Source organism: Temnothorax americanus, unplaced genomic scaffold (assembly GCF_048541705.1).
Source record: "Temnothorax americanus isolate GAGA-0224 unplaced genomic scaffold, ASM4854170v1 Scaffold157, whole genome shotgun sequence".
In the NCBI taxonomy this organism is placed as follows: domain Eukaryota; kingdom Metazoa; phylum Arthropoda; class Insecta; order Hymenoptera; family Formicidae; genus Temnothorax; species Temnothorax americanus.
The window spans coordinates 133,240-149,808 of record NW_027509294.1 but is presented as its reverse complement, the minus strand read 5'-3'; the positions used below and the strand labels follow the sequence as shown (position 1 = coordinate 149,808).

Below are 16,569 nucleotides of genomic sequence, written 5' to 3'. Positions count from 1 at the left end.
CAGCTAGTATATTGTCCTTCAAATTTTTCTGACACTGTTGGAGATAATGGTCATATTAATGAAGGCTTATTTCGACAAGAACAATTAGATAATAGTTTTCAAAGATTAGGACGCATGGGTTCGAATAATCCATCAAGATCAATGATTGCTCTACGTGACAGCATGGCACATTATCTTTCGCACGAAGGGGCAGTTTCTTGGCAGTGGGCACATATTTTAAGAGGATCCAGACCGGGGTGACATTGATAAGATATATATTTAACCAATTTCATTAATTGTCTATATTTAATATAATTAGTTTTGTATATAAAACAGATGTAATAAAATAATTAGACTTAGAATAGTAATAAAAATTGTACAACACAAATTTGGGATAAAACAATTTATTTTTATATTAAATTATATATGTATTACTGTGTATATTTGGCAATTACTTGCATGATTTCTATTTTGCAATGTATCAAATTCTTATTGTCTAAATTTTTCAAGTCAGCATATATGGAATTACAAAAATTTTTCAAAGAATTATCTTCCGCAGTCAAAGTGTTTCTTTCAGTTACAAATTTTTTAAAAATATCTACGGCTTCATCCATTTTGACTTGGATAGATGCTTTATTTGAGGAACCTTTGTCAGTCGGAGTAGTGGATCTGGAACGCGAGCGTTTTACTGCAGGTGATTGAGTGCTTTCTCTTGAAGAGCGGTCTACAGTTTCTCTTGAAGTCTCGTCCATCGATATTGATACGTCTTCAAAATCCTTATGTGTACCTGGAAATTTAATTAGTATTATTTTTAATGTATTATTACTATGTTTATAATTAAAACAAATTATTTTAATATTTAAAAAAAGTAAACAATTAGTGTAGTTTGAAGAATCAATCATCAGTTGTATAAAATCACTCTCTACGACACTTTATACATTTCAATGTAAAACATTTATAATTGCTACAACCGAAAGTGTCTATTATAATAGTATCTATAAAACCTGAAGCGTCAAGTTTTCAAACACGCTCACGCTTCGCACAAACAGCAGAGCTTTCACGACGTAAACGAAAACGAATACAAATACTTTTTAATGGATTACACGACGAGACGCTAATATACATAAGTAAAGAGACGCGAATATATTTAACTTAAAATAACGATCGAGACACGAAAGTTCTAGAAGAATCAAGACGCGATACTTAAATCGACTAAACGCTAACGCATGCGAGACGAGACTGACGACGTGGCGCCAACGTACATATTAAGCACGAAACAAAAATAACGTAGAGCCGAAAAATACAGAACGCACTCTACAGCGCGCCCATCGCGACATCTGAACCGATGCGCTCAGTGCGAAACCATATATACGCAACACTCCCACTGGTTGAGGACTTCTGCGCTTCGAGTTCCAGTTGCAGTCCCTTTCGGTTAAGTAGAAATGACTGCTTCGGTAACGCCTTGGTTAGGATATCCGCTAACTGCTCAGACGATGGCACGTATACAATGTCGATCTCGCCGCTCTCGTGAACTTCTCGAATGAAGTGAAAGCGAACAGCGATATGCTTCGTTCGCTTATGGAACTCTGGGTTCCGAATCAACTTAATACTGCCTTGATTATCAAGGTACATCTTGGTCGCGCTGCTGAGCCTGACTCCCACTGATTTGAGAAGCCGTCGTAGCCAAATTGCCTCCTTTGATGCCCCACATGCAGCCACGTACTCGGCCTCGGTTGTTGACAGAGCGACCATGGGTTGCATCTCGCTCGACCACGACACAGCGCCCCCGGCCAGTGTCGCCACGTAACCACTTCTTGACCGTCGCATATCCGGATCGGCAGCATAGTCAGAATCCGAGTAAATTTTAAAGCCTTCTGTGTTCGATCTATTGTAGACAATATTATATTCTGCTGTGTCCCTCAGGTAGCAGATTATCTTCTTAACAGCAGTCCAATGCGCCTGACCTGGATCTGCTGAGTAGCGGCTAACCACTGACACCGCATACATGACGTCCGGACGGCTAACACATGCAGCGAACATCAACATACCAACCGCCTCGCGATACGGCACTTTTAACATCTTCTGTCGTTCATCTTCGGTCCCTGGTGCCATTGAGTAATCGAGCTGCAGCCCATGTTGTGCCGGTGTTGACGCCCCCCTTGCATTGAGCAGTCTAAATTTCTCGGCCACACGAGTTATATAACCGCGCTGACCGACGCGGATCTTCCGTTTTTCACGATTACGGCGGATCTCAAGACCGACGAAATAATCGACTTTTTCTAATGTCACCTCAAACTCTAACCTGAGCACCCGAATTACTTTTGTCTCAATGCAAACCTGCGAGCTCGACAGCAACAATCCGTCGTCGACGTACAACCCGAGTATGACTAACTGTCCGTCCACAATGCCAATGAAACGCAGCGATCAGCGTCAACTTGGCCACAAACCCGTACGAATCTAGAAACCTTTGAATCGTTTGTTCCACTGTCGCGGGCTTTGTTTCAGGCCATAAAGCGATTTCACGAGTTTGACCACTTGACCACTTCCAGGGACTCCCCTCAGGCAATGTCATGAAGATGTCCTCGTCAAGGCTCCCCATACAGGAACGCAGTTCGGACGTCAAAACTGGCCGCATGTCCCAATCATTGATTGCTGCCAATGCAAGTAACACACGCACTGAGTCATATCGCACGACCGGTGCAAACGTTTCCGAAAAATCGACACCCTCGCGCTGGCTGTAACCGCGAGCAACCAGTCGAGCCTTGTACTTTATGATGTCGCCATTCTTGTCCAGCTTATACTTAAACACCCATCTCGCTGAAATTGGTCTGCGCCCTGGCGGTAGATCACTCTCGATCCACGTCCCGTTCTTGCGATGAGCTTTAAGTTCTAAGTCCCGCGCATCACGCCACTTAAACCAGTCTGACCGTCGCTCAGCCTCAGCCATTGAGGTCGGCTCAATCAGTTCACATATATGCGCTTGATAACGCTCAGGCTCTTTCAGTCTGGAGCGGTCACGAAGCTGGCGCGACCCCAGCCTTCTATTATTGTCCGTAGGTTTGTCGGTTTTATCTTCGTCTGATGCACACGACTCCGCGTGCGATTCCATCGCATCTTCGTATGATGTACTCGACTCCGCCTGTAAATCCACCTCATCTTCGTTTGATGCACTCGACTCTGTCTGCAATTCGGTGTCATCCTCCGTAGGCACAGCTTCTGGTCGTGGAGCCCATCTGGATACCACCTCATCTTCATGTGGCTGACCATCCTCGTCGAATATGACATCTCGGGAGACTGTGATTTTCTTAGTTTTCATGTCGAGTAAGCGATAATTGGATGATTCGCTTTCGTAACCAACTAGCACGCGCCGAACACTCCTTGGTTGCCACTTTGTACGTTGTCCTTTGATCTTCTCGTATGCAATCGCACCGAATGGGCGCACATGCTCAAGTTTCGGAGCATAACCAAACCACTGCTCGTACGGTGATGAGTCTGGATATTTAGCTGACGGCATCCGGTTACGCAAGTATGCCGAACACAAGACCGACTCCGCCCACAACTCCTCGGGCAGGTTCTTCGCAAGTCGCATCGTCCGACCATTCTCACGAGCGTTCGGTTTTCGCGCTCTGCGGCGCCGTTCTGTTCTGGCGTGTATGGAGCCGAGAACTGATGATCCATCCCCTTTGCATTGCAGAAATCACGGAACTTGCTGTTGCGATATTCCAGTCCATTATCGCTACGTAGTATCTTGATGCGAGTACCATGCATCGTCTCAATGCGATTGTACACATTGACAAACTTGTCGAATACCTCGTTTTTATTCTTTAGAAAGAACACAAAGCGGAAACCAGTTGCATAATCCTTGAAGGTGACAAGGTAGCGATGACCGCCGTATGAGGCCACTGGCATTGGCCCGCACACGTCACTTGAGATAAACTCGCCTTTTTGGAACGCCTTAGATCAGCGTCGTTAAACGGCTTCTTCGCGTGTTTACCGTATACGCAGCTCTCGCACACGAATTCGTAGTCTGTGGGAATCTTCAGCTCCGGAATCGCTCCCGTCCTGACCATTCGTCGCATCGTTGATAGACCCACGTGACCCAGACGCTCATGCCAACGTCGTACACTAACCGCCACATTTGCCTCTTGTACCTGTTGACGACGCACACGTAATCCGAACAAATTCGACGGAAGTTGATCAGCAACCGATTTAGTTTCACCATTTTTCTTAAATAGTAGCTTCTGTCCATCGTAACAGCTGTTACAACCCCTGTCCGTCCGGCGGCACCAACACTGAACAGCGACTTTGACAAGCGATGGCACATACAGTACATCGAGGAAATTTGCCGGCTCCCACCGGCCGTCAACCAGGCATTCGACCGCCACCGTACCACGACCCACAGCCTCGACATGCGAATTATTGGCAACATTAGAGTCATTAAGCAGTCGACCATATCAGCAAACCATGACTTGTCATTCGTCATGTGACACGTAGCACCGCTGGCAGCAATCTAATCACTGTCGACAGCCACCCTCGAGCCAACGGTAAAACAATTGTCACTGCGCCCGGCAGCCGGCTCTTCACCATCACCATCTTGCTTCTTGACACCGCCATCTTGCTTCTTGTCACCGCCATCTTGCTTCTTGCCGTTACTGTCCTGCTTCTTATCGCCTGATCGACATTCCCGTGCATAATGTCCGACACGTTGACACCTGTAACATTTGACAGCCTTTTTGCCTTTCTTCGACTTCCCGGAAGTCTTAGCCGGATCCACCACTGCTCGCTGTGTCTTGCTTTTGACCGCCAACGCCTGATCACTCGATTCAGCGTTAGCCATGCGGGCCTCGCCCTGCAACAGCATTCGTCGCAGCGCATCACGGGACTGCGTCGCCACCACGTCCCAGGCGATAACCACTGGTGTGTACCGTTCCGGCAAATCATCGAGTAATTTCGCGTAGTAGTTCTCGTCACTGATTTCTTCGCCAGCGTCAACGCATGCTTGTGCCATGTTATCCACATGCGCGATATGTTGCGCCATCGACCGACCATCGTATGAATACCTGTGATACACCTTGAGTGCATTCGTACGCGATGTCGGATTCTTTCGATCGTAAACTCGGCACAGATTTCCCCACATGTCCGCCGCTGATCTTGCTGCACTGACGTATTCACGCTGGTTAGCATCCACAGCCAATAAGATTGCCAATTTAGCCGCCGCATCCTTTGTTTTGAATCTTGCGACGGCGGCCTGGTCGGCACCGGCCGCCCCATCGGCACCGGCCGCCCCAGGTTCAATCTTGTACGTGCCGTCGACCACCTGCATCAAATCGTGCACTTCCAAGTAGGCCGACATCTGGAGACGCCACATGGGGAAGTTGTCGGCGCCCGACAGCTTCTCGAACAGAGGCATTTGCATAGTCGACATGATGTAATCCTTATGCGCAGTGGAAGCGTGCTGGGCCCATAACCTGAAGCGACAAGTTTTCAAACACGCTCACGCTTCGCACAAACAGCAGAGCTTTCACGACGTAAACGAAAACGAATACAAATACTTTTTAATGGATTACACGACGAGACGCTAATATACATAAGTAAAGAGACGCGAATATATTTAACTTAAAATAACGATCGAGACACGAAAGTTCTAGAAGAATCAAGACGCGATACTTAAATCGACTAAACGCTAACGCATGCGAGACGAGACTGACGACGTGGCGCCAACGTACATATTAAGCACGAAACAAAAATAACGTAGAGCCGAAAAATACAGAACGCACTCTACAGCGCGCCCATCGCGACATCTGAACCGATGCGCTCAGTGCGAAACCATATATACGCAACAAAACCAAAGACTTAAAGAAAATTACAAAATTTTGAAATAAAATTGCAAACCAGTTTGATCGTCCAGATGTTCCACATATTCTTTTAATGTTTCATCAAGGTACTCAATATCTTCATAGGTTACTTCTTCATCAACATTGTAGTTCTGAGTCGAATTTTGAGGATCTTTGGCAGAGGAGTCATTTGGCATAGAACATGTAGAATCCTCAGTGTCGTTGCATGGTGACTCGACGTTACCAAATGTCTTTCGTCGTTTTACATGTTCGTGTAAAAATGCCAAAGTTTTCATTAATGGCCATTCTTTCTGATCCGATGCTCCTGATCCTGATCGTATTAATTTGCATCGTTCTTTTGAAAATCGATTTTGTAAGGCAATCCAACGATCTCTACATTCAGAACCTAAATAAAAATTATAATTATTTAATACTGTAATACTTCATCAAGTATAGGAAAATTTTGATGTTGGTATTTCTATGATAATTAATATTTATCAAATATGTTATAATATACTCACTTGATGCTTTCAATTTGTTACCAATAAATTGCCAAGAATTTTCTACGACATTTCTGTCTTTGTAATCTTTTTCTTTCTTGTCGTATAAATGCCGAAATTGTTCGACCCAGAAAATTAAATCCACGTCATTTATCATTGTATCACGTATTTTTTTCTTTTTTGGAGGTGTTTTCTCGACTGAAAGAAACTCAATGCCTTCAACCTCCTATATCACGTATGTCAAAATTAAGGTTATGTGTGATTCTTTCTTTTGACTTTCTGATGGATTCCCCTCAATTTCACTTCTTTTCCGTTGCTTTCACTGGCCGTAGGCCGGTAAAGATAAAGTTGAGTCAACTTTTTGGTTACGGCCAAAAATAACAGATTATTGCCAACCATTATCAACGGTAGTACGAGTTTCCTATCTTCCAACTCTTACGGCACCGGCCTAGGTTAACGGTTACGGCTATTATAAACCAGCCTTTATGAATCACGTCCGTATGCCTTTCGCTAATTGTTATCCCGTTAGCTGACACAATATATCCTAAGAATTCAACCTTTAATTTCAAAAACTGGCATTTGTCAATGTTGATCTCGAAATGGTAACGTTTAAGCTCTATGAGCACCCGTTTAATAATCTCTAAATTTTCGTCGACCGTATCGGTAGCTATAAGGATGTCATCCATATACAGTATAATCTTTCGTAATTAAATCAAGGTTGCTAAGTCAGGGAGATTTCTTACTCGTTCGAAAAACTCAGCTCCCGATTCGCTAAATCCGAAAGGCAAACGTACGTATTCGTACTGACCGTCATATGTCGCGAACGAAAAATATTTTGTGTCATCCGGATGGATTTCCACTTGGTGGTAATCATCCTTCAGATCTATCAACGTGCACACAGATTTCTTTCCGATATTTACCAAACAATTCTCGATTACGGGGAACGGGCACTTTCGCTTGTGCACTCGAGCGTTTAGCGGCCGAAAATCTACGCATAAACGCCATTTACCATTTTTTTTCTAACTAGCACGGTTCTCGCGCAGTAAGGAGAAGAACTGGGTTTGATTATTCCCCTTCGCGGAAGATCGTCGGTTATTTCTCTCGTTTGCTCTCGCTCTTTCCACGACACACGTCTGGGCGAGTACGCGTATACTGATTCATCCTTGAGCGCAACCCTAACTAAATATTTTTCCCCAGAAGGGGGTATCTCTGCCGACTCTACTTCATCGAATACCGAAATTAACCGTTGTTTAACCCCGTCGTCGAAATCCGTCTCGATAGAAGATAATTTTTCCTCTAACTTCTTAGGCGGTTCAGGGATTACATCCGCAAACGCTATCTCATTGAATAACCGCAATTTATTCTCTGGATTATCGGAAGTCGGATTATACATTATTTTTATCTTATGTTTCTTTATAAAATCCATACCAATTATTAAATCCATTGTTAAACAATCGTTAAGCAGAACATTCAATTCTATCGAAGCTGAGAATTCCGGTAACGGAGATAAAATTAACTCGGATGAAACGGTTCCGCTTATTTGTATTGGCGAGTTATTTAACGCTTTGTACGAATGGTGAGAACTTGTCGCGTTATCGGACGATTCAAAATATTTTTTATAAACGGACGGTCGGACGAAAGAAATCGGGCTACCTGTATCCACGAGAGCTACTAAATCGGACTTCACCTTATTCAACGCGATAACCTTAATCTGGAAGTCGTCGAGCTCGAGCCTCCGGTCCTGTTCCGCTACGCAGGCCACCGTCGTCGGTTCCGTGGTCTGTGCCGCCGTTGTGGGCGACGCCGTTGTGTCGGCAATGTCGACTGCCGAAACCGTGGTAGAAGAGGCGGTCGGTGCGACCGACTGAGACTGCTCCTTGCGCTTCAGTTTGAAGCACTCCTCTCGTACGTGCCCCTTGGTTTTGCAATAGCCGCAAAACTTGTCCTTATTTACCGGCACTGAACTGGGGCTCACTGACACTTTAGGCTGGTTGTCTTTTTTCACTGCGAAGTCCCTTCCTTTCTGCGGCTTACTCGTCACATTTTTCTTCGGCATGCACGAAGACGTGATGCGATGCATTTGATCGAGGAATTGATCGATGTCCGTTGAATCTAATGCTGTCGCCGTTCCTCTCATTGCCATGTTTGCAATGCCGTTAATTATTAACTGGATTTTGTCGGTATCCGGCAACGTGACGCTTTGCATCAGATTGATTTTATCCATTGCATAATTCATAAAGGGTTCCTTCGGGAAATTCCATTGCCGTTTTTCGATCTTTCTCATCTGCACGTACATCGGTGTTTTTCTCTTGAACCTGCGAGTAATGGCTTCCTTGAAAACTATATATGATCGATTGACAATCCCCGTGCCGTGTTCAAACCACCGTTGTGCGTTGCCGCCTAATTTGCTTGTGGCGGCTAAGAGTGCAATCTCATGCGTGACGCCGTGAATCCGCGCCACATTCTCCACTTTGTTGAGCCATATAGTGACATCTTCGTCCTCAGTGCCGTTAAATTTCGACAACTGAGATGCTAACAGCGTAACTGCCTGTGCTGGCGCTACTGATGACACGATCGTGCGATTCGTGTGGACCGACGTTAACGACGGTTCCTGTGCGGGGCTTCTCGGAGTCGCATTTATCATGGACATTATTTGCTCCATCATCTCCCGATTCTGCTTCGACTGTTCTTCCCGATCCAGTCTTAACTGTTCTAACATCAAGGAGCGGAATTGTGAAAAATTGGAAGGTTCCGCCGCATTCCCCGCCACAGCAGAAGCAGATCCTGTTTGATTCGTTTGATTTTCGAAATCACGAAACGGTCCATTATTTTCTAGGTGCGATACTACAGCTTTGAGGCATTGCTGCCGATCCTCCAATGCCATTAAGCCGTACGTCCGGGCTTCTTCCTGGAGTTCTCCCAACGAGAGTCGTTCCAAACGAGATCGAATATCCTTATTCATTGCTCGTTTTCTTACGCGCGCTTGAAGCACACTGAGATCACGTGACGGGAGCGTGACGAGATCGTGACGAGAGCGCGACCACGCGATCGAAACTCACGTATATTTGAACGTTATTCTTTGCACAACACTTATCTCTGCGACGGTGAAACGGAAACGAGAGTATTGTATGCACAGACCTCTCGGTAGAAGGTACTAAAGTATCGTCAGGATACTTCGAGGGCAGAAGACACAGGGATACCGTGGCGGACGCCAACTCTCGAACCGTCTATTGTGACGCGAGCACAAATGACCACACTCACGGTTAATGTTAATCCCACTTCTGAACTGTAATAAAATGTTTGATTGATAATTATCGTTTCACCGGTATTCATGAAGGAATGTGCAGGACGACCTCGACAACGTGACGCGGGTTTTGTGATACCGCTTATTACGAAGGAAAACAAGGGTGATGTTGAGGGAAAAAGAAGACAAGGATTGATAATGCTGATTTAATATGTATATCACCTTTTACATCTCCGCGAAGTCCATTGCACGGACTCACGAATTACGAACCGATACGCCGAGATATGATTACAAAGGCACGAGCCCTCCGACGCACGTCCGATCTCCTCGGAGATTTCCTCAGAACTCTCTCGAAGCTTCTCGCGCACTTAATTCGTCTCGACTCGCTTGAACACGTTCGGACTTGTACGACCGTTACACATTTCGCGTAAACAACTTTCGTCATCGCCACCCGACCAATCACACACACTCTCCAATCACGCGTTGACGGCGGTGGCCAGCGCCTCAAGCCATCTAGTTACCGCGCCGCTCGTGTGCGACATGTGGGGCCACCTATCGGGTAGATTTCCTTCGATTTCTTACATACCTCTGTAATTCTTTGTGACCATTAAAAAATACACATGTAAACTTTGTATTTAAATATCTTGTATCCCCTTGTTAAATTTAAATAAAATTTTTTAATCTTATAAAATTGTTATCATACATTCTTTTCTAATTGACACAATGTAAAGATTTTTCAAAGTAGTGCAACAATTATTTTTTGAGGCAATATACATGTTCTCTCTGTAATTCGCGCTCTAATTTAAAGAGATATCATTTCTTTTTTGTAATTGTAATAGATCACTTGAAGCGCGACTCTTCTTTTTGATAAGGTAACATAATTTTGTGACGTGTATCACTTGGGTTATAATTTTTCGGAAATAAAGATACTACTGCTTAGATTTTTTCGAGATTTTTTGAGATATAAAGATCTACCACTTGTTACTTAGGTTTTTTCGAGGTATAATACTACTACTTTCTTTTTTTTTTAGGTAACAACATATACACTACTATACGTGTACTTGGCGCTTTGTTTTACTTTTTTTTTTAAATTAAGCCTACTTGGAACTAAATCAGTTCACTCGTTATTGAGATCTCAAAATCTCGGGTGCTCGCAACTCGCAACTCGTTTGTTTGCGTAAATAGACACGGAGCGATCTCGCGCTGCGCGTGTACTTGGCGCAAGACACTACGTCAGATATATGTATATGCTTGACACCAAAACTTCAAATGCAAACTTAAACGAAGTCCGTCTTTGTGTAAAATTAGATTGCGAAATTCATCGTTATTTCGATGTTTATTATAGTTGTGACCGGCAATAATAAAATAATATTTGATGTCGTACATTATCGTATCTTCTTCAAGTGCAGATTAATTCCATTTCCCGCAGCCGTGAACGTCGAACGTGAGTCCAGAAACCTTATGTGCTCTTTGGTCTGCCAAATCTCATAATCTCTCAGCAACAAGGCTAGAACGACTTTTGTATGCAGTTGACTCACTTTTATGTCTGCAAACGCAATTTATATGAGACTAGCTTGATACCCGTGCTTCGGTACGGTATGTAACTACCAGCGACATATAGTATGGACTGCGCTCAGGTATAGAAAAGTATAACCGGTGACTCACCGGTGGAGAAAAAGAGATAGTGATTGGTAGAGGTCGCGTACAGACAAAGAGGGAACCAGATAGAGGTGACAACACTTTTTGGAGGGTTTCATGTAGGGATCGCGTAGTTCATATATATTATATATGTCGATGGTAACTACTTTAAATAAAAAACAAAGTCGATATCTCATCGTGCCTAAAAGATATTATAGAATCCGTGAAAACACATTTTACCTTTTTTCACCCCCTTAGAAGTCGAATTTCTAAAAATATTTTCGGTAATTATGCAGTATAGGGGACCACTCTCCGATGACCTTGACCTTGACATATGTTGTCAAGGTCACCCTTCTGAGTGACCTTCAGAAGGTTTTAGCCCTCGGTCATTGTTCGTTAAAAAGTTATTAACAAAAAAGTTGGCAACCTCACCGATTTTAATGACCTTGATATATGTTGTCAAGGTCATGACCCCGAGTGACCTGCAGTAGGTTTTAGCCGTCGCTCGCTATTCGTTAAAAAGTTATTAACAAAAAAGTTTGGAAAATATAGCAGCTATTTTGAGTATTGGAAGGCATAAATAATTAATATATACGTGTGTGTGCCCTGCTTTAAAGAAAATCACAACTTCTATAAAGCAGGACATACACACATGTGTGTGTGCCCTGCTTTAAAGAAAATCACAACTTCTATAATAACTATAATAACTATAATAACTATAATAACTATAGAAGTTGTGATTTTCTTTAAAGCAGGGTACACACACATGTGTGTATGTCCTGCTTTATAGAAGTTGTGATTTTTTTTAAAGCAGGGCACACACACATGTGTGTATGTCCTGCTTTATAGAAGTTGTGATTTTTTTTAAAGCAGGGCACACACACATGTGTGTATGTCCTGCTTTATAGAAGTTGTGATTTTCTTTAAAGCAGGGCACACACGTATATATTAGTTATTTATGTCTTCCAATACTCAAAATAACTGCTATATTTTCCAAATTTTTTTTGTTAATAACTTTTTAACGAACAATGACCGAGGGCTAAAACCTTCTGAAGGTCACTCAGAAGGGTGACCTTGACAACATATGTCAAGGTCAAAGTCATCGGAGGGTGGTCCCCTATACTACATAATTACCATATCTTCTTATTAGTGAGTGCTTCATGGAAGGAATTTACTCCTCGAATTTCATGTTTCAGTTTAGGGGTTTGGATTGGATGTTGATGTTAGTCAATCAGAACATTTATTTTGATACATATATGTACATTACATAGATATATGTAATCTATATAGATGTACATAGATATATACCTACATAGATTACAGTGATTAATCATTGAGAAATACCTAACGAATTTCCCAGTAGTGTCTTATCAGATTGGAAGTTAATTGAATCTCAAGTGCAAGAAATCTTATATAACTCCTTTAAAAAATCCCAGGTAGAAAATAATCTCTTTCTTTTTTAGAAGAATAATTAAGATGATTGCATAGTAATGATCGATTACACAATTGTACACAATTGTGATGTACACAATTAATAGAGAATATGTACATATTGCCTACTTTTTTATTACTTTCCTCGTGATAATCCTCTTATTTATTATATAACAATGTACTGGATAGCTTAATTATATACCTAATTAGGTTTATACGCATACAAAGTTACTTATCGTAAGATCTCTCATCAGAATCAGAAAGAAGAATTTTACTTCGATAACTGCTCTTTCTCTATTTTGATAAGATTTAGACAGTTAGTTGCTTTTCTTGATATTTATTTCGCTATTACTTTTTTCTTTTCTTTTCACGTCTTTTTTTTTCAATGCTTTGGTTCTTAAGTAAAAAAATTATTTATCTTAAGTTAACTTAATAACGGCAATGGCAAGTCATAATCTCTTGTCAGAAAATAAAATTTTATTTTGATATCTACGTTGATAAGATCTGAATAGCATATTTTTTTCTTGATATCCATTTTGCTACCACTTTTTTCTTTTTTTCACGTCCTTTTTCTAATGCTCTTAGAAGCAATATATATTTCTAAAACATTATCTATCTATCACTATTGTTTTTACTATCGCTTACCTACGCACATCCTGGGACCAATCCCGAACGTCATGTAGACATCGGGAATGTCGTTATCTTCGGCGAATCTGTCGGGGTTGTATACTTCCAGTTTATCTCAGAATCTAGGATCCACACCAAGTCCATATAAGGAGATATATATTGGCGTGCCTTTCTCGATGATAAATATCGGTATTAGGAATCTGGAATTATATATATATATATATATATATATATATATATATAAGTAATGGATCTGCCCAAATATATATATATGGGCAGATCCATTACTTTTCGACCAAAGGTTGCGGGGGTGGGTCACCGATTTTGATGCCGATTTTTTCCTCGAAAGTACACTAGAAAAGAAGATAATCCTGAAAATTTGAGCCCGATTCGATCAAATCCGGCCGCTGGAGAATTTTTTGAATTTTGAAAAAAGTCGATTTTTTAGTCATTTCCAAAAATTTATATCTCAGTTTTTATATAACTTAGAAACTCGTTTGAGGCCGCATTTTTTTCTGTAAACTCTCTACTTTTAAGGAAAAAATTGGTCATTGGTTTACACTCAAGTCCGGTTTCACGGCGAGCTGCTAACTAAACCACTGTTTTAGAGAAATTTGGCCTATTTTTGAAATGCTGTCATATCTACAGTTTTCGAAGTAGAGGGTTGATCAGCAGCTGATATTTTTTGTTCAGGTATATACTCTGAAGAAATTTACCCACTTTTTGCTTGATTGCTTTCATTTCGTTAAGTTATGGCCATCTAAAGCCGATCAATTTTCGAAAAATCGCCATTTTCAGATAGCCAGAACTTTTTTCTTTCAACTCAAAATTTTTTGAAATTTTCAGGGAATATACTTCATTATATCCTTAAACAACCCTGAAAATTTCAATTTTGAAATAGAAGTGGTTTCCGAGTTATGAAGTTTTTAAAATGTTAACTTTTCGATTTAATATGATATTTTTTGTGGTTTTATCATCAATTTTGTAAATTTAATGTAAATAATTGATATTTTTTGGAAAATATATTTGAAAATAAAGAGCAAGACGGATTGTTTGAGAAAATTGAGGGAAAAAATTAACATTTTTTATTTTAATTTATTTGTTTAAAATTGTTCAAAGTTTATAGTACTAACGTTAATACTGTTATTTTTAATGTTATTTTGTTGTTATTTGAAAATTTGTATTCAACATAATTAAAAGAAATAAACAAATATTTACTTTTAAAAAATTTTAAACAAATAAATCAAAATGAAAAATATTAATTTTTTCCCTCAATTTTCTCAAACAATCCGTTTTGCTATTTATTTTCGAATTTTCCAAAAAATATCAATTATTTACATTAAATTTACAAAATTGATGATAAAACCACAAAAAATGTCATATTAAATCGAAAAGTTGACATTTTAAAAACTTCATAGCTCGGAAACCACTTCTATTCCAAAATTGAAATTTTCAGGGTTGTTTAAGGATATAATGAAGTATATTCCCTGAAAATTTCAAAAAATTTTGAGTTGAAAGAAAAAAGTTCTGGCTATCTGAAAATGGCGATTTTTCGAAAATTGATCGGCTTTAGATGGCCATAACTTAACGAAATAAAAGCAATCAAGCAAAAAGTGGGTAAATTTCTTCAGAGTATATACCTGAACAAAAAATATCAGCTGCTGATCAACCCTCTACTTCGAAAACTGTAGATATGACAGCATTTCAAAAATAGGCCAAATTTCTCTAAAACAGTGGTTTAGTTAGCAGCTCGCCGTGAAGCCGGACTTGAGTGTGAACCAATGATTAATTTTTTCTTTAAAAATAGAGAGTTTACAGAAAAGAATGCGGCCTCAAACGAGTCTCTAAGTTATATAGAAGCTGAGATATAAATTTTTGAAAATGACTGAAAAATCGATTTTTTTCAAAATTCAAAAAATTCTCCAGCGGCCGAATTTGATCGAATCGGGCTCGAATTTTCAGGATAATTTTCTTTTTTAGTGTACTTTCGAGGAAAAAATCGGCGCATCAAAATCGGTGACTCACCCCCACAACCTTTGGTCGAAAAGTGATGGATCTGCCTATATACATATATATATATATATATACATATATATATATATATATATATATATATATGTTCAAATTAGGAGCCAAAAGCTACAATGACGCCATCTATGGACGAACGACGTTACTAACACGAGACGTGCACGGAGACTTACTGCGTGCGCACCCAACACACATACACACACTGAATCAAGCTCATGATTCACGACATTACATGTGCTCTCAAAGTATCTTACAAATAAAGTATCAATATCTTAATCATAATCTCTGTGCGGAGTTATTCACTGCCCTCCAGCAATAGCCAACAGGTTATGGGCCCAGGCTTAAGATTGATTAAGATCATAAAGGCAATACAAGAAGAATAAAGTCGCATAAAATAAGGTACAGGTTAAGACGTTATAAGAGAGCACGAAAATGGCGGAAACACCTCGTGTGATGATCGCCAAGCTGAACAACGACAATTACGAGTCATGGAAATATAAAGTTGAGTTACTACTCATAAAAGAAGGCCTGTGGGACGTCGTGAGCAAGGCGGCACCAGTACATCCAGAGGCAGCGTGGCTAACCAAAAACGCACAGGCAAGAGCGACGATTGGACTCCTGGTAGAGGATAACCAGCTCACACATATTCGCAGTAAGACAACAGCGGCGGCAACTTGGAAGGCACTACAAGACTACCATCAAAAATCTTCACTATCAAGTAAGGTTATTTTACTAAAGAACCTGTGCAGCATGAAACTCGCAGAAAATGGTAATATGGAAGAACACATTGTTAATATGTCAATAATAAAGGATAAATTAGAGGCTATCGGAGAGAATATAAAAGAACAATTGTTTATTGCAATGATACTTGGTAGTCTTCCAGATTCGTATAACAGTCTAATGAATGCACTCGAAAGCAGATCGGAAGAGGATTTAACTCTTAGTTTGGTAAAAGGAAAGCTCATCGATGAATATCGCAGAAGAATAAGCAATTCCGCTGGAGCAAATGAAATGCAGGACAAAGCTTTAAAGACGCGAGACAGTGGAAAATACACGAAACAGCGACAGGATCTTGCAGAATGTTTTTTCTGTAAAAAGAAAGGGCATATGAAGAAGGATTGCAGAAAGTACAAAGCTTGGAAAGAGAAGAACGAAAAGGCGAATACAGCAACCGCGGATAAAGACGATAAGGATAATCTTTGTTTTAGCACAAGCAATGAAGATGATTCAAGGAAATCATGGTACGTTGATTCGGGCGCCACAAGTCATATGACGAATAGCAGAGAGT

At 40.8% G+C, this 16,569-nt stretch overlaps 2 protein-coding genes across 3 annotated transcripts; both read right to left on the bottom strand.

Moving 5' to 3' along the window:
• Positions 1-495: 495 nt before the first annotated feature.
• LOC143895393 (uncharacterized) lies at positions 496-10,304 on the bottom strand. Of its 2 annotated transcripts, none has more exons than XM_077402462.1 (3): positions 6,335-10,304; positions 5,826-6,219; positions 496-983 (listed from the first exon to the last, which is right to left on the bottom strand). In XM_077402462.1, the coding sequence occupies exon 1, from the start codon at positions 9,273-9,275 to the stop codon at positions 7,302-7,304; it is 1,974 nt and encodes a 657-aa protein (XP_077258588.1). In that variant the 5' UTR covers positions 9,276-10,304; the 3' UTR covers positions 496-983; positions 5,826-6,219; positions 6,335-7,301. The 2 variants fall into 2 exon arrangements, with proteins under 2 accessions (XP_077258588.1, XP_077258589.1); XM_077402463.1 differs by having other exon boundaries at positions 496-766; positions 5,872-6,219.
• A 6-nt stretch (positions 10,305-10,310) lies between these two features.
• Positions 10,311-13,447, bottom strand: LOC143895394 (putative cytochrome P450 CYP13A7). Its single transcript, XM_077402464.1, has 2 exons — positions 13,272-13,447; positions 10,311-11,103 (listed from the first exon to the last, which is right to left on the bottom strand). Exons 1-2 carry the CDS (start codon positions 13,303-13,305, stop codon positions 10,943-10,945), a joined length of 195 nt encoding a protein of 64 aa, XP_077258590.1. The 5' UTR covers positions 13,306-13,447; the 3' UTR covers positions 10,311-10,942.
• Between the last annotated feature and the right edge of the window lie 3,122 nt (positions 13,448-16,569).

Excerpts from the sequence above, each read along its gene's own strand:
- LOC143895393 (XM_077402462.1), bottom strand. The coding sequence starts at position 9,275 with ATGAATAAGGATATTCGATCTCGTTTGGAACGACTCTCGTTGGGAGAA.
- LOC143895394 (XM_077402464.1), bottom strand. The coding sequence starts at position 13,305 with ATGACGTTCGGGATTGGTCCCAGGATGTGCGTAG. Across the intron at positions 11,104-13,271 it reads TGGTCCCAGGATGTGCGTAG|ACATAAAAGTGAGTCAACTG; the intron begins GTAAGCGATAGT and ends TTGCGTTTGCAG.